Raw genomic sequence first — 22710 nt, 5'->3', positions numbered from 1 at the left:
ATAAGTGTACATTTGATAGCAATAAAATGCAATTACTCCACTGTGGTGCTAATTTCATGCTTATTTGCAAGGGGATATAAATATGTCAACCCAACCCATCTAGCTTAGTGTCAGAATGCATATTTATTTTTATCTCAGTTTTATGAACACATTCATAGTGCATCCTGTCATTGTTGTAAATGTATTTGTCATACAAAACACAAGTGTTTCAATGGCTCAAAGAACTACTACATTTGCGGGGCTGAATTCATTAACATCCAATGGTAGTACACTTAAAACCCAACACTGGTGCAAAGGAAGAAAAGCCTGGGCTTACACACAAATCAAACATATTTCATCCATTTATTTGTTCTGTTATTTCCTAGCCCATTAACCCATGGGACAAGGACTAAAGTGGACAAAGGGTTATTTCAACTAGTCCGATAGACTGGTGGAGAAAAACAAACACCTAGCACGCAACTAACATGAAAATTAGCTTCATGCACGCAAGGAAACCGGCATTACTTTGTGATAAGGGTCAAAACTTTGAGACAGGTTAAAAAAGAATTATGTCGTTCAACTTGCCTCACAGGTGCAGGTATGTGTACGAAATTAGTATCTGTCAGGGGTTTTGGCAAGCTGGGAGTCGCCTGTCATAGTTGCCGACATGTAGACGAGCTACCTCAACCACTGCTCTGCTCCTTCGCACAGGGTTTGAGAATAACACAAAGCAGGAAGGCTTGAAACGGGCTATCTTAGGATTAAGTTACCCTGCCGAGATAGTCTTTACAGTGTAAAGCAACCATGATATTATAGACTGTCAGTTTTCACAATAAACCCTAGTCGCGTTTTTTGTAAGAATGCAATGTGTGTGACGGGGTTTAATGGAAAGACACACTCACCGTTGGCAGACGACAGGTCTGTTGTAGACACTACCAGAGCAAGTACTAGACAAGCGATCGCCATTCTAAGGGGCAATACTGCTGAAAAAAAGAAAGAAATTTGAATGAATGTTCGGAATTATCACATACTAAGTTAACATTCAGTTATATATTTCAAAATTAGCTTTGTCATATTTCATTTCCGCTGATGAAACATTTCCCACTTCGCGAATAACGTGCACGGGACAGACATGAGTTTAAGCACGTTTCTGTGAAATCTCATAATTGTTTCGAAAGAGATATTATAAATTGACAAATATTGATTGTTCAATCTAAACTAGTCGAAAAAAGGCATGTCTGGTGGTAACATGGTTTGATATAATTGCAATAGCTGCCGACGTGAGAGTTTGGTGTCGGAATCACCGACATCTGAATTTTGAAGTGCGGACATTTCTGTGTCGGAACCACTACTCGAGATTGCAGGAACAACGGAAAGGGCACTCCACCCATTCCCACTTGAAAATGAGACCAGTCCAAATTATTTCCTCAAATTTCCCGATCATGTGAGTAGATTCAGACCACGGGTCGTGTGTCTTTGAGTACGAAATTCCAGAACTTGAAAACGTATAGCAGGATATCTAGATTTTATACATAGTGGCTATATCGCCTAGATGGTGAGTGACACTCATAACACCCCATGATAATACTAACTGTATACATAACAACATAAGCATCCTTCGTCCAATGCTGAGTTAAAAACGTCTTCTACCTGAGGTGAATTAAACGCAAGTAGATAATCACACTCGCTCATGGCTGTATCAGCTGGATTGGTTCATGTCGCAAGGCCACATCACAAAAAACACTGTCACAAGCCCGATCTCAGTAAGTATCCAAGCTGAACAGAAAGAACGTTGTCATCGTGAGCACACTAGCATCGAAAAATCCTGCTCGAGTTCTCTCGACATGTCCTCTCCGACTCAACGTGGAGATGTTGTTAGTCGTACAGAGAATCGCCGAGTTGACCTGCCCCACGTGACCGGCACTAGGTGAATTGGCCAATCAGCAGCCTTCCACTGATGAGAGGCATTCCCGAGCGACCATTCAAGCACAGCGAATGTTTCTTGGTATTTTCTAACGCGCTTAGCCCTGGGGTATGGTGGCTAGCTCACATTTGGCCTGTCGTGTCATTTTCATATAAACTGGCCTCAGGTATAAGGACGAAGATAATGTTATCGGGCTTTGCTATTGAGCTAGTGTCATTCGCCCTGCCACGGGAGGTCCTTGTATCTAAAACTCAGAGTCGCTTTTCTTTGCCGTGTGATAAAATTATTTCTGAACCAACTCGACTTAAGAGAGACAGAGAAGTCGGTTCGCTTAATAAGAGAAAGCCACACCGACGGTTGTTTGTTATTTCAGAGCAAGGTCTTGTTAGAGCTATTCACAATGATCGACGAGGCCACGTTATGTGTCCATCAGAGAATTAACAGGGCAAAAAAAATTCAACAATTTTCCAGAAAATTACATCGAAGAATTCATTCAGCTTCATGTGAAATCCACACCCGATCTCCTGACACCTTTGTCATGTATTTCACCACCTGCCTTTTCCCATTCATTGTTTTGGTAAAAGGACGTATAAGTCTTTCCTGTTAATCAAGTTTACGTACAAAATAATCATGTCAATAACTGATACATTTAATAGCAATGACTCTTAAGAAAACACGTCATTTAACCGTCTTGAATGACATGTTTAGTGAACAATCTTAAAGACAAAGAAGCTATGTCGCCAATTAAAGTAATTAATGGATATCTCTAATTGAGAAGTAATTCGAAGCTCCATTCTCAAGAGGAGGAAATTAACTTTATGTTGGTCGGGTTTGCGCTTGAGAGACGACAAGCAGACTCGCGTGATCCTTCTACACATGAATACAATCTCCTTTTGGCGGAGAAAGACGATACACATAAACTCGCACAGATTTTGAAGCTGTGTTTATGAAAGCCAGCAACATGAAAGAAGGTTGTTTACTATTTGCATCCCCGGCCGCTAGAATCACGATCGACTGACAGAACCTCTGACCCCTATTGTTTTACAATGGAATGATCCATTTGCGTGCGAATGACATGGAAAAGGACACCCATGACTAAAATTGATTTTCGTCAGACGAAGGCTTGCTGGAAATACACACACAAAACTCTTCCGGTTTCATTTCATTTCTAAACACGAGGATTCGTCTGACAGCAGATTCTTCTCAGCGGGAAATAACTATCACCCAAAGTGACACTTCTTTTTGGATTGGAGAAATACTAAACATGAGAATGGGTTAATGCTTGCCTCACCACAGACGGGAAAAATGCATAACAATTTTCAACAATTCCCCTATGCAGCATGATCGTGCATGTTTTCCCTATATTTCTGATATTTTGATATGTAAATCTGGAATTGAAATTTTGAAAATATACGAAAGAGGGACGGGAATAAAGCAAATGAGATTAACTATGAAATATGGACATGTACTAAGTTTTCCAAAAAGACCATATTTACCATGTCAACAATTACAACTGTCGGTAAATAATATATATATTATATTTTCCCGATACACACCGTGTGTAATATTGACACTGGTCTTGATTTCACAAACGACACTTCTCGTGCGTGCATAAAAATTATTATATCATAGGCCTTAAAAAATCATTCCTCACCTTCAAAGCGACAGTTGATATCCAGCAAGAGCATTTAACCGAAAGTGAAGTTTTACTCCCCTAATTCCAAAGTATCACCTTTCAGCTAAATGCACAGTACTCTTCCAAAGGAACACAGGCAGCAAGTGTAGGTATGAGCCAGCTACCCTGTCTTATCAAACACGCTTACAAAATCTCAAAATCTCTAGGCAAAACATAAGATAACTATTAGCTGTTAACTGTTTAATCCAACAACCATCGCTTATCAAATCAGTACCTGTCGACAATGCAAGCCAATCAAATGCCACTATTGTCTTCTACAACCAATGAACGCTAATCTCCATTAAACCATATTACCTAGCTGAGGCTTTTAAGTAGTAGGTGAGAAAACCATTGTCCGCGTAACGCTATTGTTCTATTGTTTCCGGCAATTGTTGTCAATAAATTAAAGAATGTTTAAGCAAAACAGGATTAAAACGCGCATCGAGAGAAACTTTACACCTTTTCCTCCTCCCAGTAATAAAACCAATCACGTGAAATGGTAACGTAACAATGAGTTGTGTAGTTGTTGATACAGAGAAACAAAAATTGCAAATTATCTCCAAGAGATTGTCAAATTGATTGACACCTATTTCAGAAAAGGAGTTATCTGACAAGAAGAGTTTTGACAGCTGAAATATACACCCAGTAGAAAATAAGCTGTCATAGAAACACAGTAAACAATTACTTTAACATACGTTAATAGGCAAGGTTAAGTTTATTACCGAGTTCATATTTTTCTAATGGGTTAAAGTCAATCTCTTAATGAAGTCTGCAATGTTTACTTGAAACCGATAATCGCATCTATTTGCTGACGCTCCAGTTTCAAAATGTGCTTCCTTCGACAATATTATTTGACCGTTTAGCTGTCAGAACTACCAAAAAATAATGTAAATGAGTCACCCACATCTAATTGTCAAAATAATATAAATTGGATATTGTGTTTTCATTTCAGAATACAATCATCCCCGAATTGTAAATTTTTAAAATTCAAAACAGTTTAGATTACAAAATGACTTCCCAACAAAATACTGATCATCACTTCACAAAACTAGGTCTCATTATAGTAAAACAACGGTATAACAAGCGAAAATGGAAAAGTCATTAAATATCCAGTCATTTTTCGAAAGCTCATTTGTACATTAATCATCCTGGAGTTTCAAATTGGACACGAAGATTCTCTCGTGGTGATAGTGAAAGACTGCACAAGGTGAGATGTTCTGACTCGCACATATACACAACCTTCATACTAACGATATTATACAGGTCGGTTATTTATAACAAGGCTTCAGTAATACCAAGTCAAAACGAAAACAGGGAAATCATTAGCCTACTTGTAGATAAATTATTGATTTGCTATATTCTCAGAAATGAATTACCGCCTATAATAACAGAACGCTAACCTAGCGGTCGTCATCACATACCAAGCTATTATGGTATCAATAAAATATTCATATGCATGCACAAACCTTTCCCGGCTTCTATTCGTCATTCTAATTACACAAATTACTTCAATCTACGCTGTACATCAAGTTTTTATTTGTGATGGTTTACAATTTCACTGTCATAAATATCTTTGGTAATACGAGATGCACTTGCTTTCCCGTAAACAAGCGACAGAAAGGTTGAACGTTACTATGTTGGAAAGTGAAAACGTGAAAAGTGAGAACACATTTTTATGAATAATATATTCGTAATAGCTATGGGAATATGTACGTAAACTCGTGACAACGTTGGGTAAACAGGTTTGGTAAACACAGCGAAACGCATGGTTACAATATTGGCAATAAATTTCCTAAGCGCTTCCGCGAATGAATGAGCGCGCAGTTCAGAGTTCTAAACGTTTTAGCGGTAGCACAGCAGGATAAAGTCTATTAAACAAATGTTCATCCCCCGACGAAGCGTATGTTATGGGCCAATAATTGGCCACTAGGGCGCGCTACGCCAGGCTTCAGTAGGGTCGCTCGACCTTTCAATATCCAGGAACTGTTGAGAATAATTACATGCACATTACATCCATCTTTGGAGTAAATCCTTACGCGTGGCGACCGCTTCACTTGTCAAGACTTGATTAATGTGTTCCTCCGCCGCCTCGACCAATAAGCGTCAATCGCATTTTGATATCTTGAAAATCACGCTGTTAGCAAATTAGCTCTTATCTATTTCAATAATGCCCGCTCTAAGGACACATAAGCCAAGCCAGAATTTGAAAAAATGATCGCTTTAAGCTTGTCCTTACAGAATACTCTGTAGTCGAAAATTTACACCTGCTATGACAAAGGGGAGCGTCAGAGAAAAAGCGATTGATTAGATCAAGATTCGTGTTTTCAAAGCTTTGGATATTTATGTAAAAATGTTTGAACAGTGCAGTTTAGATGAGACACACTTCAGGCTTTTAAAACATTAATTTGCACCCATTATACATAATTTTTACCCATTATACATACACAACAAAGATTTTATTTTACACTACTTAAGAATGTTTTTGAAATACAAATAACAGGTTATATTTAAAATTGACATCAACCGATGCGTCGAGGGCATGATATTATTTTGAAGAGCCATAAAATCATTGTTATGTTAACATCGCCTTTTTAGTCAGCAGAAATGCCTTCAATTCCACGGATGAACACGACACGTCAGTTGTTAAATCGGATCTTTATTTTTTACTTCAGTAAATGTTGACACGAAAAATGACATTATGGAACGTACATCTAAAGGCATCAAATTCTATTCTCCATTTGAAAAGGAAACGAAATTAACTCGTACTTTTTACCGCCAAGGAAACTGAATTTGGAATATTACACCAAAGAAAACAACTGTGTTTCCAGCAAAGAAAAACGTGTCATGTTTCTTTATAACACGAAGTTATTTCAGCGCGGATATTGATTTTAATCGTTGTTTGATCAATTTAATTTTATACTATTAGCCATACCTACACCCTTGTTAAGAAATTGGGATAGTAGCGTGCAGGGAGGCTCTTATTTCAAGCCATTGACTTTCCAAGAACGTTTTTATACATAAACTTACTCTGGATTCGCTTTCAGTTATTTTCAGTTTAACAAATTTATTGATTTTCACGAAACAACGCTGTCAGTGTTTGAAACGCACTTCCAGCCTATGGTGGGAAAACTACCGCTTTCTGGGACTGCTCTGGGTATAGATGTACGAAAAGTGAGTTGTACATATCTTTCGTTTGTGATGGAAACATCGCGTCATTTATGATAACGTAAATTGATGAGGGGTGTGTGGTAGTGAAGGATATGGTGTAACAGATGGTTGGGTGCAAGTCGGTTTGAGGGGCTCGGGACTGGGGAGAAGGTTGGGGCTTTGCGCGTGGCTATGAAGGGGAGGGGCTGTCAAAGGATGGAGTATTGGTGTGGTGTTGTGTGCGATGGGGGTTCAATTCTGTATGGCGATGGGGGTGGGAAGGTCAAAGCTTGTAGTATTGTTCAGGTGTTGATTGTACTCGGGTGCAACTCTTTGGAGGGTTGGGGTGGGATGGGGGTGGTTCACTACATGAGAGGGGACTGAAGGGGGATGGGAGTTGTGGTATATTATGCTCTTTAGAGGATTTGGGTACCGACACGGACAATATCGGAATTTCACGTAATACGCATTGTCCAACCTGTCACAACCTACATTATTCTAAGAATGTCACAAATCCACCTTCTCCAACAAGACAGTAACACGCAGATTACTTGGTCCCTTCATGACGATCATACCAGCGTTGCGTAGTCCGGCGCAACCGTCGTCCCTATTTGTGTCTTCGCACATAAGGCAGGTAGTCGTGTTTACTGTGTGTGGATTCTCGTGTAGGCATTGTCGTTCGCTGGTGTTGGCGTGGTCACTGATGTCGAGGGGTTATCTAATAAACGTGAATATAAGAGGAGAGATATTCTATACACGGTTTGAAAACCAACAGACCTGCTCGATTCTGTTTAAGATAAAAGCAAGGATTACACTCGGTGTTGAGTAACGCCAAGAATAAAGGAATCTCTGTATGAGCCCACCCACCATTACGTCGACTAATACTTAAATCCAGCGAACCTTCATAGCCAGACCGACCCCTATGCGGCCCCAGCCCTTCCTTCCCGACAATTACCCAGAGTAATACTTAAATCCAGCGACCCTTCTTAGCTACCCCTACCTCACATGCACCCACGTGTTTTCCCTGGGTGCATACCCACTCATAGTTGCCGCCAGTGACACTCCCACCCTGCCCCACAAAGCTCAAGGCCACCCTTCATGTCACATCTACTACTCTCAAACACCCCTTACACATTCGTTTTAACGTCCCATCACACATGAAGTGGAGTCCCGTCCCACACCGACTAGTTGTAAACGTAACCTTCACGGTGCCCTTTTACCCATAATATGTGTGCGTGCGTGCGTGCGTGCGTGCGTGCGTGCGTGCGTGCGTGCGTGCGTGCGTGCGTGCGTGCTATCATGTTGCTTTTGGCAATAATATAGCACTTTCACGGCGGAGGACACCACAAATGAGCTTCACACATAGTACCCGTGTTGGGATTCGAACCACGCGTCTTCGACGTGACGAGGGAACACTTTAACCACGCAAACAGCTCACCGCCTCTAAGCCACAATTAACCCCATCCTTGTCCTCCCCCAGTCCCCTTCTCACGGGGATAGCTGATACAGCCTATAAGGGGATGACGCCCCTTCACCTACAATCGGGGCTCACTGGAAGATGAAAGGGCAAAGATACCCTGCTTATCACCTTAACCGTCAAATAATAGACTACGGCGGCTAGTTCGTCTACGTCTCAATCTACACTTTGATAAGAATACCAGTCCCCAGCACCCGTTGTATTACCCGATCTCTTCGAAGAACACCCCATTTCCACCCACCTTCAACAAAATACGTCTTTTCTATTTGTATGAATCAAAATTATCATTGTTGTTGAGACTACAACTGTACTATTGTATATATGCATTCGACATCAAGTGTGCAGTACGTAATATTCGCATACTTTATAATTGTATATTAATGACTTAATAACTTTATATTTATTTGATAATCGTCTCATAGGCCTACATGTCCTTGTATCTATAAGGAAACAGTATTAATGGCTTTGAAGGCCGAAAATGACTGTGCCTCGATGTTTTACCCCAGGATGAACAGTTTTAATCGATGTGTCGAAAGATGTCGTGTCCATATCTTGAACACGTCGGAACAATAGACAAAGAGTAGGAACCATGCAATGCAATGTTCATTTGTGCGAGTTCCTTGAGCACGCACGCACGCACACACACAAACACACACACAAACACATGTAACAACTAGTTCAGTACCAGATACTGACATGTATCGCGATTGCATTAATAAATACAGCAGTCAATCCAACCCATTCCTTTGTAGGCCTCCACTCTACCCATACCCCATCCACCCTTCGGGTGCGAAACCAACACCCCGGGTCCCTTCAACCCTCGATCCTGTTTCTTTGAAGTTCCTGTCGTGGTATATTCCATAAATCATGTCCTATTGAGACGCTGCCTCGGAGCATTGATACACCCAGCGGTGTAAGGAGTTTCCGCGGGTAGAATGACTCGAGCTCATTCAGATATGTGACCCTTGCGATGTTAAAAATCTCCTACAGACCGTGAAATTGTCTTCAGTATCTATATCCCACCTTAATCATCTATCATTCACACTTTCCCACTTGCCAAGGCGGGGAAATATGAACCTCCAGCAGTAATTATGAGTGTTTTCACTGCTATTGTTATAGATCGGCTAGAACAATAGAAAAAAAAACCTACTCCATTTGACGATCGAAATTTAGGTGTCAATGCTGAAACAGCAATCGCTGTTCCTTGACACTGAAGGATCCCCTTATTACCATGATATTTCATTGCACGAGGGCTTGTATTCCATTTATTAAATGTCAATCTCTTTCAAAGTGTCGACACTCCATAAGGCACCTTCATTATTAAATGATAATTTCACATCTTTGGTTAACATCATTTTCTGCATTATTATTATTTCAATGCAAAAACATGAATCAAAACGAGCATCTATCGATATCTAGCAATACTATGGAAACCCTCTTTTGCGGATTTGACGTTATATCATCGGGCGGTGGGGGGTAGCCTAGTGGTTAAAGCGTTCGGAAGACCCGTGTTCTATTCCCTACGTGGGTACAATGTGTGAAGCCCATTTCTGGTGTATCCGCCGTGATATTGCTTGAATATCGCTAAATACACATTCACTCACTCATCCGCTATATCAGTGAAATAACAACTGTCCTGATTGACAAATGACTGATAAGGACTGACTATTATATTACTCAAAAACGCTAAGAGTACCCAAAGCATTTTTGGGTTTTCATCAGTCTGTTTTGAGCAGTATACATAACATTTTGTTTGACATTTCGAGGATCAAGCTAATATCTTGGCTTAAATACAACGTGCCTTCTCTTGGATCATTTAAGGTCTGTATATTTGTAACACTAGTCATGTTATGGCGCTGTCGCAGTTTGTCATACAGACCCTGAAACAGGTATATCCAAGAAAGACTATGCACGTCTAGATAATGTGGTAAGTCTTCATATCCACATTGATAATATAATGATATCTTATATTTCCCGTTCAGTATATTTTATGATGTCGTAACAAGCTTGAATATTCCCGTTGTCGACGTTTAACACCAAACAAAGAAATAACCAAACAAGTCTAAAATGTGGTGTTCGGATTTAGAAGGGTGCAGTCTGAACGGGTTTCGCTGTACGGTGAACTCCGTGTGTAATTCATTTGAATTTGAGTCTGTTCTAGACCGTGCAGTAATGTACGTTAAATAGCTCTTTTACAAAATGCCAAGTACTAGAAAATCTGCATCGTTGGTACCAAGTTGAAGATGTTCGCATTCCGACATAAAAGACTTAACAAGAACCTCTCCTTTTCGGTACAAATCACTTGACGCTGACGCAACCAGGCAATCGAGCCCTTGTGCGCTAACGCTCACACATAGTGTTTGGATAGGTTTGATAACGAGTTTCTTTACACAGATTTTCTCCTTGCCACCCATGTAGACCGGAAACACGATTTGCAGGGTCTTCTGGGATTGATTTCAGCTATCGTCTGCCTGAATTTTGACACAAATTGTCACGTGACCTTTTAACAATTAGTTTAATTAATTTATGCAAATGAAGAAATGTGAACGAATGGAATTAATGGAGACACTATTGGGTTTCCGGTTCTGAAAATCCGAAGCGCCTATGCTTTGTTTTCTAATAATGGCAGTGGTCTGTCTCATGTCCGGAAAGATCCACGCCCCACAGCTCAATCAAGTATCGGGTTTTGGGAATTTAATAGAATGCCTGTTCACATCTTCACTGGGAAAATTAGCCAAACTGCTGTGGGAATGCGTGATTTTAGGTATGGTCTTCATGAGATCGTTAATTATGCACGGTGAATGTCCACGTATCAAAAATAGCAAATATTCATGGTATGGAAAAGGACTTTCCGGTTGGAGGTGCGACAGTGACCCCGACGGTGTTCCGTACAATCGTCCACCTTCCATCAACAATATAAGGGTAATGCACTTCTCGTGTAAATCTTACTTAATATTTTAACAAAAACACCCAGCGTGGTTTTCAAGTGCCTGAGCACTTTGTTTGGATCTAATCTCGTCCTTATCTGAAAAATGGAAAGTTGATAGGGTATTAAGCAAATATGGCCAATGCAGAAAATTGTCTATTGTGCTATCAAGAGTGGAATCTGCTGTAGGTATCGTATTGCTTCTGTTTATCATGTACATATTAACACAGCAGAGACTGATTGCTGCAGACAGTAACTGTTTTAAAGTTCGTGCAGTAAACCTGCAAACGCTTGCCACCAAGGAACAGGGACGCTGTCCAGTGGCTGCAGCAGGATTTGGCCCGCCAGCCGAAGACCAGGTTCGATTCCAACACAGGTGCAATGTGTGAAATGAAATGATGTTCATCCCCTCCCAAACCCTGTTTAATTTTTTTTAAAAAATCGACGTTAAATCTTGTTCGCTCATTTACTCACGCCATCGACTCCATTCGTTTTTGCCTTCCAATGACCTTCACATTGCTACTTAAACTGGTTAACTCTCCGCCGCTACTACACGCATGTTTGGAAGTCCGTTACGAAATCTTGAGTAAGATGAAAGGGACGGAATTTTGATTTGTTATTAGGGGAAACAGTTTCAAGGTGTTCATCTCTGCATCTCTTGAGTCTGGGGAGTTCGGTTCAGAAGAATGTCGCCAGTTGTTCAGGTTTGTCAACAACGCGATCAAAGTAGAACACTTTCAGATAACTTTTATCAAAGTCAGCATAGCTGAGCTGGGTCGATCAGTGTTGTGTCAGTCTACCGTGGCAGGTCAACGTGGGTAGGTCAGTTTGAATGAGTGAGTGAGTGAGATACGTCCATAACTCTAGGAGTGAGTGAGTGAGTTTGGCTTTACGTCGCATTCAGTAGTATTCCAGTTATCACGCGACCGTGCGTAAATAACCGAGTCTAGTTTAGACAATCCAGTGATCAACATCAGGAGCATCGATCTACGCAATTACAACTGGGATGCGATGTGTCACCCAATCCCGTAAGTCGCCTCAAGCATCGCTTACTGAAGATGAATTCAAACCCGGATCTTCACGGATCCCATAACCTAGGGAGACATTCCTGCTATATCACGGTCTCAATGAATGACGACCAAAGGTCTTAATCCAGGCCCTGTTCATCAAAGCAAATTAGCAATAACGATCGTCTTTGAGATGGTTTTAGGAACTATTCTCACAAGGATTTGTACCTCCTCTAGCAGATGTGTCAGGTGAGAAACGACCGAGAAAACAATGACCCGCTGGGTGGTGCAATTACCAACGCTGAATTGTACGGTATGTTCAAATGAAGACTTGACTTGCCTTTGCATGTGTTTGTGACGAGTGCTATCGGCATGACGGTCTTATCATTTCGCGAACAGTTTTATTGTTTGTTTTGCTTCTTGTCTAATGCAGTATTCAGCAGTATTCCAGCCGCATGACGGTTAATTGATTGTGTTTTTATACACGGAATCGTTGACAGGACTCGGTTTTGTTTGAGAAGCTCAAAGAATTGATTAAATGACAAACATATAGTGCACACCACACTGCGTAACTATTTGGAATGCCTGTTTGCAGAGTATCAGGACCATGCAGGCTGGAAACCTTCAGGAACACAAGACCAACACGACCGCTGCAGATGAACATTTCTCGAATAAACTATACAGAGCATCAAATATGTGTCATACTTGTGATAAACTTTCCCATGTCATAAAGCCCTATTTAACCTTCTCTTGAGGAGGGGTCTTTGAATGGCGCTGAGCCGTCTCCATCTTGAACCTCCATTTGGAACTTCCCCTCAGTCTTCCCCGCCAAGATGGCGTCAAGTTGACGTCTGCGGCACGTCAACAAGCGTCTGAGTGACCTCGTGATCGAATAACGTTCACTGCCGTGACTCAAGCCCCGTCTCTCATCTGTGGAACGCTGTCTGCCCCACAGGGGGTAGGAAAACGCGTCTCCCCTTTTCAAGCGGTAAATACCAATATATCGGGTTTCCTTCCAGCAACACGGCCGATCCCCATGTACCGAATATGAACATAATATGCACCATCTGTCTACCGACAGGAAGGTCTATTGAAAGTTTAATTCATCAATATTCCTTTCACACCTAAACCGCGTCTGTGGAGTTACCATCATTACGATGGGTTTCCCTTTCTCCTAGCTACTGAAAAACTTGTCAGACAAATGTGGCGAGAATCTAATAACGCAATTTTTGTTGGCCATTGTGGGTGTCAGTTTATTATATACCTTGTGATCATAGTTCATCATTAGTGTTAGTAAGACGATAACTAAAACTCATCAAAGCTTTAATCATAAATAGAACATGTGCAGTCGTATTAATTGATGATGATTGTGTGACGTAATAACTGTAAAATATTATGAAAAGACGAAAGAAATGTAAAATTGGACAATTCTTGATCATCGCTCACATTGTTTTCATAATTATCAGTTATCATGATGATGCCATCGTCATCATCATCATCATCATCACCACTATCATCATCATCACCGCTATCATCATCATTATCACCACCACTATCATCATCATCATCATCATCATCATCATCATCACCACTATCATCATCATCACCGCTATCATCATCATTATCACCACCACTATCATCATCATCATCACTATCATCATCACCACCACTATCATCATCATCATCATCATCATCACTATCATCATCACCACCACTATCATCATCATTATCACCACCACTATCATCATCATCATCATCATCATCATCACTATCATCATCACCACCACTATCATCATCATCATCATCATCATCATGGCCATCGTCTTTACTATTATCCCAAACATCACCTTTATTACCATCATCGCCCGCATCGCACCAGTAATCCTTCCTATTACTTTCAGAAGACTGCTTGTGGAAAATTACGTCGATATCATAAAGTGTTAAACAAGTGGACCAACACGCCCCATATTCAAATCCCCCAACAAATTGTTTTGCAATGCATCCTACACCCAAGGGAGTGAACAAGTGAAAAGCGTTTAACGTCCCATCAATCTTACAACATTAATGCAATGCAAATTGCAACACGTTTTATCGCCATAATTGATAACATTATCACATTGGAGCAATAAAAAAATATGAAGAGTCCTTTTATGGTTCCTAAAACGCCTTAAATTATCTACCCATACACTTCACAAACATTATACCCCATTAAAACCTGCGCACCTGTAGCATGGCGGTTTTTTTGGACGGTAATGGTGTTTATCCTGTCCCCGAGGCAGGTTCGCTTCAATTCAGCACATGCTATTATATAACAATACCGCGGAGGTAAGAGTGGCTAAGATTTGCATCTGTGTTGAAAAAATGGATATTTACTGAGATAAAACCGTTGACCCGCTACCGCCAGTATTGCCAATGTTATTTATGTAACACACATCTTACTTTAAGGGGTACAAGAGGGCGGATTAATCCCCCTGAATTAGATGTTGGGGTGAAACTTGACACTGGCGGCATACTTTAATAGGTAATGCATGGAGGTAAAATAGAAATGCAGACAGTATTAAAGGAACATTACGTAAAGGTTCTTGAATGAGAATCGGCTCACTTGGTTATGACGAAGTGTATTTAGTCACATGGTTCCCCGTCATCGCCATCCTCCTCCCCCTCCTTAGTCGCTTTTGGCATATTCCAGCCATCATCATCATCATCATCATCATCATCATCATCATCATCACCACCAGCACCGTCGTCGTCATCATCATCGTCGTCGTCCGTATTACCGTAGTGACACACATGCATCTATATTACATTTCCATCTCTATATAAATGATTATCATTATCACAATGATAATGACAATGATTACCGTACAATTATCACCGCCATATATTTTCATTGCCGAAGTAGTCACAATGAAGATTCACTATCTCAGTCTGTATCTCTTCCCATCGGTACTTTCATAGTCATCCTCTCGATCATAATGGTTAACAACGCATGAAAAGACAAGCATCATCAACACCGACATAGTAACAAACAACTATTATATGACTCACAAACGGTTTTCGATCGTATTTCTAACGACAAATGTCCTCGCACCACAACGTAAGTTGGGCCAGACCAAAAATGTGGGTAAAAACAAAAGTAAATATCCGTCCGATTCCAAATTCGCTTAACCTTCCGTAAAATTGGGGCTACATGGTAAAGAGGCCAGTATTTGCCATCGCCAGCCACTTAACACAAACGTCGTGAAAAGTTCCTTTACTGAAGAACCATGAAAATAGGATCCGGAATGTGAGAACAATGGCGTTCTATGTTTGCAAAGCTTAGTAGAAATGGTGTTTGAAACAACGAGGTTGCAAAGAGCGGCGGATTTCTATGTCAAAGGCATGCGATTTTAAACAGGCCGCACACTACACCACATTTATCGATCTGGGTCTTCTGCTACGATAAGATTTTGAGACGACGTAAAAGTAGGTCACCTTGGCACTATTTTTTTAGCGGAATGATAGAATGATGTTCTGATAATAGCTGATTCCTTGACACGATGACCTTTTGACCTCACGTGTCAAACTGTCATGTTAAATTGAATAATTAAAATTGACAATGATAGAGCATAACGTTGATTGTTCGCTAAGGTTGTAACGTAAACTGCACCAGTGTTACAGGGTTGACGGCTCCACTGTAGGCCGACTCTGAAAGGTACATCCTGTTTTGCAGGTGTCAACGTAGGGTGATCAATCTAAAAAAAAGTTTAAAAATATGCTCATAAATAATTGCCAAGCGTATTTCAGTTTTTAGAATAAGTGCAAATAGTTGGTGTTGGTTTAGTTTATAAACAGTGTGTCATTGAACACATTCGATCATTGCTCACTTGCATTTTGTCATTTTTTTTTATAAAATGTAGATTGTGCTTCATGTATTACTAACCACGGTAAATCTATCGGGGTAAAATCGTTCGGATGTGTGCACATGCCCATATGTAATGATTCCCAACTGTGATTGGCCATTTAAGGGAATTTGAGGTCACATGGTTGTTTTAACAATACCATCTGACGTCACGGTCCATGACAGATCATTCACTCGGGGTGAGTAATCGGTAGTCTGTACGTTGATGTTTATGGAAAACACAGAGTGATTGGGTAAGCGAGTGGTTACAGTGTTCGCTCCTCGTGGCTAAGGTCTAGTTCGTGATACGTCATAATAATGCAATATTACCAAAAGATGCATAAACACTACATCTGTATCTCCCATTACTAGGATAAAATGCAATATGGTGTCATTTAGATGGAAATGTGTGGCGTCATATTTTCACGGACAAAAATACATGTCTAAATACAATAGTGATGACACACCATAATCTTTAACTGTACGGGGGCGACCGGGTATAGCCTAATGGTTAAAGCATCCGCTCCTCATAAAACAATACCCAATCGCTCTAACTATCCCTACAACACGATATATGACCTCATTTTCAACAATACAACGTTATCAACGCTATAGCGTTGTTTAATAAAAGCTAATACAACTTTATACACGACCCAGAGAAAGATTACTGTCCCTTGGGTTTAAATATATGGAATATGCACTATCGCTCATTGTGATTGATTGCCACACCCCCTGATGTCTGTAAACATGTCATTTACATCAGTTATTACACCATTCTTATAAATCATTCTAAGTTATCAAACAGTCGTTTCATCAAAACACGTTGATATTAACACATAATAACAGTGATCTGTCAAACTCAGCCATATGAAAAAGCATATTAGCAAAACACGAAGAGACGGCATCTTTAATTTGTGACGGTGTTTGATAAGCACTTTATTGTCGGCTAATCGTACAACCTCCACGATACTCTCGACGCGGGGTGTTGTACACGTTTAATCATACAATCTCGATGTGGGGATATCTACACATCTATCAATGTCACAAACACTGCGCGAGCGGGTTGACACTTTGACAGTTTTATTTCGATGTTTGATATATCGACTGCCTTACATCTCAACTTTTATTTTACAAATTTTTATCAAACATGACAAATTGCCCCAAATATTTTTTTCACGGCAATAGCTAAAATTGACCATGTTATGAAACGGAAAAAGATATTGTACTACGAAGTATTAAGTTAACAGCAAAAACAGGGCCATGGCATGGGATTTGTGATTTCTCAGAAGAAAAACCAATTCGATTATTCTGTGTTGGGTAACGCGAAAGTGGATTACACTACCGAAAGAAAACCATTTCATTGCTAGTAGTAGTTTGACTCAAAACGAAATTGTTCGATGAATGGAAGTACGTAAAAACTACGTAGTGCAAAAACCTACAAGCGTCTACGTCGAAGCATGCACGGTCCAGGAATTCTGTATGTCTGTCCACTTGGTCTGGACAAACTGAATTCTATGCTTTCTGTAAACTGGGCTAGTTGAATCGTTACAGAGGTAATATTTTCGCTACTGATATCTCTCCCTTGCCAGGTCTGTAGACGAACTTTTTCGACTGATTGCGGTCAAAAGGGACGCCATTTTTTTCAGCATGTCCCACTCCGTCTTACCGTGGCGGAACAATGGCGGAGTTTTTCGTAATCCTAAAGCCACCGTGGTCATCACGTTCTGTGCTCTGTATTCCAAGCCTGCTAACTTGTCGCTTGATCCTTACGTTTGATCTATCTTGTGGCAAAATAGAAATAAGGACTCGCTAATGCAATTTTCCACGCTGTCTCTTTGCATTAATTTACAGAATTCTACTGTGTACAGCCCAACCGTTTTAAGTCGATGGTGGTTTGTGTTTTAATTCAGTTTTCAACAACGCCTTCCCGTATCAATCATAATGCATTGTGTGGCAGTATGGAGCCGTTTAAAGCCTGCTGGATGAGAAAAGACAATTTCATCTGTATGAAATCGTTTAATTTGAACTCAGCTTGATTCGTGAAAGGTGTGGGACACAATCCTTCCGCGACAGGTTACAACTTCCTGGAGTGTACCTGCCATTCTGGTAAGTTGAAAGTAGATCCCTCTTTACTGGTTAACTGAATGAATTGTTTCACGCATATCTGTGACACTTCGCAGCAACGTGCTTGCTGATCTAGTTACTCCTCGTAACCACTTGAATGTCAAACTTTTATCACAAAAAATAATTCAAATACTTTCCAGCACATCAGGGTTAAAGTAAAGCAAGTCCCTTACGTTTAAACGCAGTCACACTCAACGGGCATTAATTACCACGAAGGTGTGTGATTACATTAAACACCTAAATCTCAAGGTATCCCATCTCAGTGTTTATTCCTCTATCAGCTCTATTTTTCTGTCCATCCACTTGTCCGTCTAGTCCTCACCCTACGTCATACCGAGTCTGACATTCCTCCACGCTTCCATCCTTTAATTCGTGTCGTATTTTGTCCTTTAAAAAATGTACATACACACCGTGCAGCTATACATTTCGCCCCTACCCAAAAGACCTTTGCATCTAAACACCTCGCCCATTCCTGTAAACCCGTCATATAGCTGGAATATTGCTGAGAGCATCGTTAAACAACCAATCTACCCTAAACCCACTGCACATATACTATCCAAAACAAAAAAGAAACGCATAGACGAGAAATCTGTTGTGAAAATGTTGTGTTTTGTAGTTTTCAACGCGTCCATAAACAGATTTTAGTGCATGAAAATTTTTACACCAGTTTACGAAAAGGCAATGTCTATGCAACCAAGTGGATACTTTTAGATAACGGAGACGTTGAGCGCGATGGTGACGACGTAGCACGACCACGACGTCGGGTTCCCTGGCTCTCAGACCAATCTTTTTCAACCTGTTCCGTACAGATTGACCGGATATCCTCTGAAGTCCAAGCACTCTGGCTGCTGTGCTCTCACCCGTGGCAATACGATCACGCGACTACAGTACTCACGTGCTGATGTACCGATCTTGGGCTGCAGTGGTAACTCGAAGTCAGCCTGTACGGGGACGGTCATTTGTTTTGTTGCAACGAGCTGCAAGGTATGATATATTGCTCAGACTAACATTCAGCCGTCTGTCAAGAGATTGGTAATCTCCTGCATGCATTATTTCTGTGGCGTGGCGTAGTGATTAGACATTGAAACTCCTTCCAAACGAATGCCAATTTCTGAAAGTGATCTGGATTTTATTGCCAGACATTGAATGCTCTTTGCAGCACAGTTTCCCCTGGAACGTCATTTCTGTTGCGTTATGATGACGATGCCTTTCTAATGCTTGTAAAAATTCTCACCAAAGTCACTATTTTCAGGTAAAATCGATTCTCTATTAGAGCGACTGCGTAAAATCATGTTATCAACACTCTTGTTACATATTTTGACGATTGTTTGAAAACAATTAGCAATCAGTAGATCTTTAAAAATAAAAATTCACCTATGCGTTTCTTTGTTTGGACAGTATGTACACCTTGCTTTATCCTTTGTGTAACGTTTTCTTAATGCCCCGTTCTCTTCGCTCACAACGGACCATCATATCAGCGAACGATTACACCGTAATCTCACATTTATACGTCGTAAACCATAACTACGCCACTGCGCTCTGACACCACCTGCTGTACACAGTTCAATAACAACATATAACCTCATTCAACCGAATTTATCAACCATCAAAAATGACAATTTCCACGGTTTAGCCCTGCTTAACATGGTGATTTTCTAGATACAGCTTAATGGCATTTACGATCAAATAACGCTACTGGGACCCAATCCAATCGGCCACACGGGATTACAGTCGGGATAGCTAGTTAGGCTGTATACATTTATATATCTTGCTTCACCCGGCGATACGGCTAGGGCAGGAAACACGAGCCTTGACGTATACAGCCCGACCACGTGGGACAACCATCGATCTTTGAAAGGAAATGACTCGCTTGATATCAGTTAATAAGTGGCAGGGTATCTCTTACTGGAATTATTACGTTGGGACAGAACGCACAGGCAGTTCAATGTTTGAAAAATAAAAGATCAGTGGATGGTCCTTTCCGTTAATTCGGCGTTTACGGAACTATACATGATACTACATGTGTATGTCGTTGTTTGTTGGTTATTAATCTTAGTCTAGATCAGACAATCCAGTGATCAGCATCATGGACATCGATGACGTGTCAACCAAGTCAACGAGCCTGACCACCCGATCTCGTTAGTCACCTCTTACGACAAGCATTTGTTGCTGAAAATAAATTGTAACCCAGTACACGTGAAACTATACTGGCGGCATTAAACACATCTTGATATCATGTGGGTTGCTTCCGCTGGCTGATTTGACGTACAAAGAACTATGTAGTTTTTCTCTACTGGTGATAGGCTTTTCATAACAGTGGATAATCTTTGCTGGTGTTTGCTCCCAGAGTTATTTGCACCTTTATTCATATCGGTGATGCTAAAATAGGCTGTTTATATTCTCTGATAACTGAACCTTCACCCCTCCCCCCACCACCCCTTACACACACACACACACACACACACACACACACACACACACACACACACACACACACACACACACACACACACAACCACACAGACTTTAAAATATTTGAATAGGTTATAAAATCATGACAACAGATCACAGTCCTATATTCATCAATACGTTCACATCAATGTGAGTGAGTGAGTGAGTGTATTCTAAGCAGCTTTTAGCAATATTCAAGCAAACATCACAGCTGTGGACACCAGAAAAGGGTGGACAACATGTGGGGGATCGAACCCGGACCTTCTGACGATCGAAAGCTGTAAGCACTCGACTACCTGACCGCCCCTTTGTATCTGTGTGATCAGAACAGGTAGATTTGTACATCCAGTAACTGGTGATTACGGTCGATTGTGTGTTTGCGGAAGTACATCAGTGTAACGGTAAGTGCGACGTAAACCACTGCACGTTATTTGTACAGGTAAGTGCCGTGTTCACTCAGCGTCCACTCGACCGTGAACACGTGCATTACCATGCATTAGTGTCTGTTTGGCTTACCTCTAAACCAGATTTCATCAGACAGTCACAACATGTGCTAAAAGCTAAATGTACTATCTAACATTGCGTGTCTGTTTTGATTTCAGCAGTGGAAGTGCCGGGGATTGTTGAGATAGAGTGGGTGAGTAGCTGGCTTTACGTCACTGGTTATTAATGCAGGAGTAACTATGAAAGGGAGCAGTTATTGCACTAATATGGGATTCGAACCAACTCGCCGTGGCATTTTAACCACTTCTCTCACTCAGTATATGTATAAAATAGTTAACAGTGGTATATACGGTAGCGTGGTTGTTTAAGCGTTCGGAAGACCCGGATTCGATGCCCCATATGTGAACAATGTGTGAAACCCATTTCTGGTGTTCCCTATGTGATAGTGCTGTGATATTGCTGAATTCCAACTCACTCACTCACTAAATATTTCGCATAATAACGGAGTGGGATAATCAGTCAGAAGTGTGAATAGGTGCTAATTTGGTCTCATTTCTGTATAGCTAAATAGCGCCGATGCGACGTTAAACCTTAACTCGATCACTAATTAGTATTGTGGTGTTATTTTTACACGACTAACGCATCTTAACCCGGCATTTAAACAGTCTCACATAATCAAATCTCGAAAATATATCGATATTTACTATTTGATTTCTTTGTTCTCAACACCGGACACAAACCGAAGAATGGTAGTTTAAACTTTAAAATATGATTTATACTGAACACAAACTGGCGGTTATCGTAAATCTATTATGTACGCTTAGGCATTCTGTGCAGTAGACTATACACATTCAGTATTATAATTAGCACTAAAGTCTATCGTATTCATATGTGCTGAAAACTGCTGGACACAAGCCCCTGACACTTGCAGTAGTGTCCTTTATCTAAACCACTGCATGCCTGTTACTGCTTTGTTTCAAATGTATATAGCAGTCTCCACTAACTCTACAAGAATGGCTTGTGTGCATATGTGTATGGGTAACCTGTTCATAATATGGCTGTATAGAAGGTGAGACGTAAAGGTGGGTTGTGGTTTACTTGTATTGCATACATACAGTGTGCCGGATCGAACCATATAATATGAAGTACTTGTTTGGATCAACGCATTTACAAGAAAATGTGCATTTTATTACTTTAAGTGAGACTTAAAGGTGGGTTGTGGTTTATTTGTATTGCATACATACAGTATGCCGGATCGAACCACATAATATGAACTTGTTTGGATCAACACATTTACAGGAATATGTGCATTTTATCACCTATAATATTATTTTTGATTTTATGCCGTTGTATTTAAATATCCACGTGCTTTGTCTTATTTTTCAATTGGGTTTATATTATTTTGTTAAAATATTATAAATAACACCAGTACTGCACATAGTAATGGGTTTCAGTTCATATGTAAGAGATGTATAAGTGAACGCAATATGTGGACATGAGCCAAGAATGAATGGAGGTTTTGTTTATAAACATATATGGTACCTGACGTTCAAGGCTGTATGTTCTCAAATTGCAACTTACTTGTAACTGCAAGCTCCACTAGTCCATACTATGACTCAACTGGTAGATCCCCGTTCGCGCGTATATATCCACGGTAATGAAGTGTTTCGCTGGAC

At 40.6% G+C, this 22710-nt stretch overlaps 1 protein-coding gene across 2 annotated transcripts in view; it reads right to left on the bottom strand.

Annotated features, from left to right (window-relative positions):
• LOC137265197 (fibroblast growth factor receptor-like 1) overlaps window positions 1-1880 on the bottom strand; it is a 34364-nt gene extending 32484 nt beyond the window's left edge. The window contains exons 1-2 of one of the 2 annotated variants that reach the window (XM_067800538.1): window positions 1630-1880; window positions 882-962 (exon numbers count right to left, since the gene is read on the bottom strand). In XM_067800538.1, the coding sequence (XP_067656639.1) occupies window positions 882-945 (64 nt within the window). In that variant the 5' untranslated portion in view covers window positions 946-962; window positions 1630-1880. The remainder of the gene's footprint in view (window positions 1-881; window positions 963-1629) is intronic. The other variant, XM_067800539.1, reaches the window with a different exon arrangement.
• Between the last annotated feature and the right edge of the window lie 20830 nt (window positions 1881-22710).

The sequence above is a fragment of the Haliotis asinina genome, chromosome 15 (genome assembly GCF_037392515.1).
Source record: "Haliotis asinina isolate JCU_RB_2024 chromosome 15, JCU_Hal_asi_v2, whole genome shotgun sequence".
In the NCBI taxonomy this organism is placed as follows: Eukaryota; Metazoa; Mollusca; class Gastropoda; order Lepetellida; family Haliotidae; genus Haliotis; species Haliotis asinina.
Note: the sequence above shows the minus strand (reverse complement) of the source record. Positions and strands in the feature narration are given on the sequence as shown.